Source organism: Carassius auratus, chromosome 6 (assembly GCF_003368295.1).
Source record: "Carassius auratus strain Wakin chromosome 6, ASM336829v1, whole genome shotgun sequence".
Classification (NCBI taxonomy): domain Eukaryota; kingdom Metazoa; phylum Chordata; class Actinopteri; order Cypriniformes; family Cyprinidae; genus Carassius; species Carassius auratus.
Window position 1 is genome coordinate 7,219,712 of NC_039248.1, and position 6,469 is coordinate 7,226,180.

General features: G+C 36.0%; 1 protein-coding gene across 3 annotated transcripts in view; it reads right to left on the bottom strand.

Annotated features, from left to right (window-relative positions):
* Nucleotides 1–5,837, bottom strand: part of LOC113093263 (dedicator of cytokinesis protein 9-like) — an 81,316-nt gene extending 75,479 nt beyond the window's left edge. For 2 of the 3 annotated variants that reach the window (XM_026259104.1, XM_026259086.1), the window contains exon 1: nt 5,343–5,836. In XM_026259104.1, coding sequence (XP_026114889.1) covers nt 5,343–5,459 — 117 coding nt within the window. In that variant the 5' untranslated portion in view covers nt 5,460–5,836. Of the gene's footprint in view, nt 1–5,342 lie in introns of all 3 variants that reach the window. The other variant, XM_026259111.1, reaches the window with a different exon arrangement.
* Nucleotides 5,838–6,469: the final 632 nt, after the last annotated feature.

The following is a 6,469-nucleotide window of genomic DNA, read 5'->3' on the forward strand; positions in this document are numbered from 1 at the left end:
AAACAGGCTTGATAGATTTTCCAGTGGTGTGGTGAGTGTGGATCTGTGAGTCTCACAAAAAAAAAAAAAAAAAGGTCTCAATAATTTCACCAAAGCACAGCACTATACACTGAGACATCACAAGTTCATGCAAAGAAGGGAAAATCATTAGACGAAGTGTCTGGAAGAGCCATTTTCCAGAGCTTTCTTCTTCAGTTGTTAATGATGTAATTGGTGGCAGCTGTAAAATGATGGGAACATTGCCATGGAAACAGTCAAGCTCTATGACAATAACTATGCGTCTTTACAGAGGAAGCAATATAAGTTTGTCAGCATTTAAAACAATAGCATTTTATGATTTAATGCAAGTTCAGGAAACTAAGCATTATTCGTTTTTTACAAAAACTGCATCCTTTTGCCTTTTAAGAGCACAGTGTACCCAGACATTTTAACACAAGCACACTAATGCAGTCAAACTAAACACCATCAATTTCTTGGTGGACCAATTACACAGAATAAGCTTGACCTGCTGTTTACAGCAGTAGCAGGATTTAATGAGAGGGAGGCAATGATGTTCTCTCTGATGAGCTGCTCTCTGACGTTTGCTGTAGCCTGTTTCCTGCTGTAAACTAAGTTAAGACAGCCGCACACCTCAGCAGAACCATCAGGGGCGTCAGAAACCATAGAGTATCTAAGATGTCTTGCAGCAAAGATTTTACGAATTAAAAAAAAAACTATCCTGAATAAACATTTCCAAATTACAATCCACTTTCCTTTTGCAATTTAGGTAAACCCCAAAAATAATTGAAGCAGTTAATTAAATCACTACAATTGATTAAAACGAGAACAAACAAAAAAATATGGCCACAATATCTTGATTTTGACCCTGATGCTGAACCACATTTTAAATTACTTAAACTTAAAATTTGGATTGTGAAATGTTATTTGATAATAACTCAACAACAGTGTTCAGCATCACTGATCTCAAATCAAATCTGAAAACAATGGCTGATTTTCATTTAACTTAATGACTTAAATATTGGTGTGTTCCTCCCACAAAGTGACTATGGTAAGTGACTTAAACAATGATACTTTGATGTTGCCTCTTTGCAATTACTGCAGTTTGAGTGCATCCATTTTCATTTACTGTTATTGTGTTCTTTGTCAACAGTCAGTAAAAAAGTCTTCCTTTGTGTTTCATGTAAGAAAGAGAAAACATGAATTCGGAATGACATGATGGTAAGCAAATGATAACAATAAACATTTTTACACTTTAGTATAGAGACCAATTCTCACTATTAACTAGTTGCTAAATAGCATGCCTTGATATTATCATATTGGCTGTTTATTTCTAAAGCACATATTCTGTTATGTTATCACATATGCTATTTTTTCATAAACTTATTGCATTACAGGACAGTAAGTGATTAAAGATGTCATCAACCCTCTCATCACTCAGCATTCTGTGACTTTCAGCTCAGCATACATACCATCCCGGCAATATAGATCACATGATCACTGGATTCTCAGTGTCCTTTAACAAGCCCACAGGACAAAGAGCATTTAAAAATAGAACAGACACCCAAGCTGCTTTCATCCATAATAAATGGTAGTGGATATCCAGTCAGCAGGCCTCACCTGCTCCCTACACACACACACACACACGCACTAATGAGGCCAGGCAACTACATTTTACACACATTTAGAATTAGTATTCTCAATGAAAGATCAAGCGAAAAGTATTACAAACTTCTTTAACGCTGTAACAGTTCACACTGTATTACATGGACTACAGTACCGATTATAAATAAAATACAAAATATGATACATTGCTTTTGGTGACAATTATATTACAATTTCCTCCAATGTTAATGATTATTCAGTAACTTGATCTGTAATAGTGAGAGTTCAATCTAACGTATGCTGTCCACAAGCAGGGCCAGTAATAGTCCATCTGGGACGGTAACAGACACCACGGGCAGGGCCTTTGATATTTGTTACAGAACACAGATGCACACACACAAACGTTATGAAAGAAACAGACATGGACAGCTGTGTGACTGCCACTTTGAATGAACTGCACTAGCTTACTGATGCATGTGTTGGGGAGGACGTAGGCCAGTAATTGAAATGTAACCCTCATATCGATCCAAATGCACATTCATGCCCCTGGCCACCTATCCTCATTTAGCTGATCTCACAACAGACACAGGAAACTAAGAAAATAAGGAGCAATTGGTCACACAATCTATCTTCAACCACAGCGTTAATCAAATGTAAATGTACACAGAAAAAAAGGAGCAATTAGTCACAAAATATATCCTGTGATTGGAAATGTCAGGCTTTTTATGACAAGCAGCTTAAATCAGTGTATATATACAAGCTTGTGAGAACTCATCAGTCTCTGAAGCTTTTAAATTTATCTATAGTTTAAGCATGTGTTTGCAGGATGGTCTCTGTCATATTAAGTGTCCACAATAAAGATAAGGAAAAATCATATTTAGGGATAAAAGTTTTTTTTAAAATATTAATAAGCAGTAGAGCAGTTTTATATTTCTTTCTCCTGAGAAATAGCAATTAAATTATTAAGTCAAACTACACTATAACATTCAAAAGTTTGGTCTCAGTATGATTTTTAAAAAGAAACTGATATTTTTATTTAGCAGGGATGCAATAAATTGATAGAAACGGACAGTGAACATTTTTACAAAAAATCGTATTAACCAAAGAATCCTGAAAAAAATATGTATCACAGTTTTCAAAAAAAAAAAAAAAACATTAAGTAGCACAATTGATTTCAACACTGATAAAAAAAATGTTTCTTGAGCAGCAAATCAGTATGATTTCTGAAGGATCATGTGACCCTGAAGACTGGTGTAATGATGCTTAAAATTCAGCTTTGCTATCAAAGGAATAAATTACATTTTAAAATATGTCAAAAAGACAACAGTTATTTAATAATAATATTACTGCTTGCACTGTATTTTTAATCAGTTAACTGCAGCATAGCATAAGAGCATAAGAGACTTTTTATGATTTATTTAAAAAAAATTTATAATTAAATTATTTAATTAGGCTTATTCTTCATTATTATATCAGGAGGGTTGTATCCCCCTGACATTTTTCACTTCACACTCTCCCAAAAAATGAATTTGAATAAAGACAAAGACAAAACATAGAAGAGATGAATTAGCCATTGCAACATATGTTTATGTATTTTTGAGTAACTTGGATTAAGAAAAACAAAATGAGCATCATGCCACTGATCCATGAAAATTATTATAGCTAAGCATTTGTGCCTGCACAAAAATGTGCTCTTTGGAGGTTCAAATTAAGACCCTTCCAGGCCCCTTCTGTGCAGATCTGTTTGATCAAGTGACCTGGGAACATCAGAGGAGACAAATCCTTTGGATTTAATTTTACGGCCTGATCTCCATCCCCTCTAAACTTGTTTGAGTGACATATTAAGAATAATGATCAGATGGGTTTTCACTTGAACAAGAAAGTAGGGAAAAATGATCACAGAGACACCAGAAAGAGAAAAATAGGCCATAAAGTACGTTCCTCTGATTGAGAGCTAAAATATGTGAAAACAAATTAGGAGCCATTGACCCAAAGTTCCATTAGCGGACCCCAGCATTCCTGCTTACCAGCCATTACCACAAACACACTTAAGAAACAGTGTGTGTGTGTGTGTGTGTGTGTCATACAGTTTATAAACCATCTGTTTATTTTCTGTCTTTCGACATGGATGATAATAAAAGATGTCATTAAAATGTACAGCACTAAGTCACAAAGCCAAACTTAATTGATGTCAAAAGGCTAAATCCAAAGTCTAATCGCTGAACCATAAGTAACCATGGCAACACTAGCTGGACAGAAAAACACTGGTCTGATTCAAAACCTTGTGGGTCAACCCACAAATCTAGGGAACTGCCACTGAGCCTTCCAGTAGCAGGACAGGGCTACACAGAGAGTATGTACTGCGGAAGTAGTTATCACAGCATTTTAAAGTACTTGGGAGTTCACTAAATGAAGGAAGAGTTGCTCTTATGTAATCCTTGGGTTTTGTAGCTTGCTAATAATCATAATGGTGACAGATTAAGCATGTAACCTCTAAATTTTTATAAATGATTTTACAACAAAACATTTTAGAGTATGAACGTGAATTAAGAGGCCAAGAACAATCACTAAAACTAAAACAATTCAGCATCACTTTAAAGCAATAAATCATCTTAAAAAAGATTTTGTCATAGTTTACTCATCCTCATGCCATTCCAAACCTGTATGACGTCTACTGAGGAACACAGGCAAAGATATCCTGAAGAATCAATATGGACAGGGCTGTCAAGGTCTAAAATTGACAAAAACTACCATAAAAGCACAAAAAGTAGATTATAAAAATAGTCGATACAATGCATGAGCTATGTCTTTATATAGTCAAAAATTACATTTTTTTTTTAATTTGACGCATCCTTGCTAAAAAAAAAAAAAAGATCTGAAAAGTAGTGAATATGGTTATATTTATACTTTTAAAAGCTTTTTCATTCAGCTTTAATTGTATGGATGAAGACCATTGACATTGTGCTCCACATCGTAATAGGTTTGCAATGGTATGTGGGAAAGTATTAAACAACTTTCAGAATTTTGGGGTTAACTATTCATTTAAGTGCATGAAATTCCTTGATCTTTAAATGGTGTTCCTGGCACAAAAGAGTGTTTTGCACAAAATGAGGATGGCAAAACTTCAGTTTGGCGCTTTCATGTGTATTCAAGTTTTACTTCAGTAAGGCAACATCTGAATTCTGGTGGAATCAGACAGCTCGTAGGCTATTAGTTCCAGATGGAACTCTCCTTTTTTGCATAACAGGTAATAGATAAAGAGACAGCACTCCCGAGACTCCTTCTCCTGTTCTGAGATGAAGTAATGCAGGTGACATGTCATCTTGTTAAGTAAGGCTGCTATAATCATTTCAGCTTAAAGCACAGCAGAATCCTTCCAAAAGGAATTTTTCCTTAATTTCCATTTTTTCCCAGTCCAATACAGTCCCAATGAAATGTCAAGACACTGATGCAAAACTATTATTTTCAAAGAGGTATGGCCGAAAAAGATGATGATGACGTGACAGGTGGCAGGTGCTCAATTTATGAGCTTTAAAAGACTTCTAAGCCCTCACTGACATTTATCTGATGCTCTGTCTTTACCTTTTAGTTACCCCTATCTGAACCCGTTAATAGCCCTGTCCCATATTTCATATTTAGGTCATTACGTGAATAAATGACAAAGGTTGTTAACAGAAAGGCACTAACACAATAAAGTTGACATGTATCAAACGCAGACTTTAAGGTTGAACTTCACTCACCACCAGTACAGAAGTGCGCACCACCTCGGAGACGCTCTGCCGTAACTCAGCGGCGGTGCCCGGCTTACTCAGACCGCGCGTGAACTTGCGTGTCTCGGGCTGAGCCGAAGAGGCCATCGCACCTTCTTGTGTTTAAAAGCTGAATTCTATGATTACATGTCTATAGACAAAACTGTAAGCAGTCCTGCGAGGAAGTCCTCAGTTGGGACCTGTCCTTCACAACAAGATGCAGCGACGCATTCCCAGTCACTACAGTAAACAACACCACGGAGTGGGTCATCGGTCCTCTACCAAACTACACACTTCGGATTGTTTTCACAGCGTCGGATGGAAACCTTGTTGCAATAGTGAGCGACGGTTCCCCGGAGTCCCGCGTCGCTCCGCGCCAGTGTCGCACCGCTGTTCGTGTCAGTGCGTGCTGAAGCTCCCGCGCGAACAGCAACGCCTTCCCTCGGAAACTCAGCGGAGCCACGGAGCTAAACTGCTTCCATGTAAAAGCATGTGTCATATTGAACTGATGTGTGTTAGTATTTATTCAGTTGAAACGCTATAAAACTTATTAGGCTATGCAATTTAAGACATCACGAAAAGGCAAGTTCTGTTAAACAGCAGAGCAACAGGGAAATAATGGGCAATAGGTTCCATAAAGCCAGACTAATATAAAATACAAAGTATTTTTAATTAACCATATTATAGGTTAACTGTTTACAATACGTTACCTGTTATTTACCTTCAAGGAATAGATTAAAAAAATTATATTTAAATATGAACTTACATTATAGTCTTAACTGTACAGTCATTATAGTAAAGATGTATCCATAATCTCCGGATTCAATTATTTATGAAAACACTCAGTACAACGTGTATTATGAGAGAGAATTATGAATACCTTTTAACAGGCTTCATAAAAGGTGCTCCAGCTATTCCACATATAAATCCTAAATTTTAATTTTACAGAGTAATAAATAAATAAATAAATAAATATATATATATATATATATACTTTTATTTTGGATGTAATTAATCGCGATTAATCATTTGACAGAGTGCAGTAGCCTAGTTTAAATAAAAAAATGCAAGCACCAATTCTAAAGTGTCAAGGTTAAAATAACGTTTTAGCGCGCCGA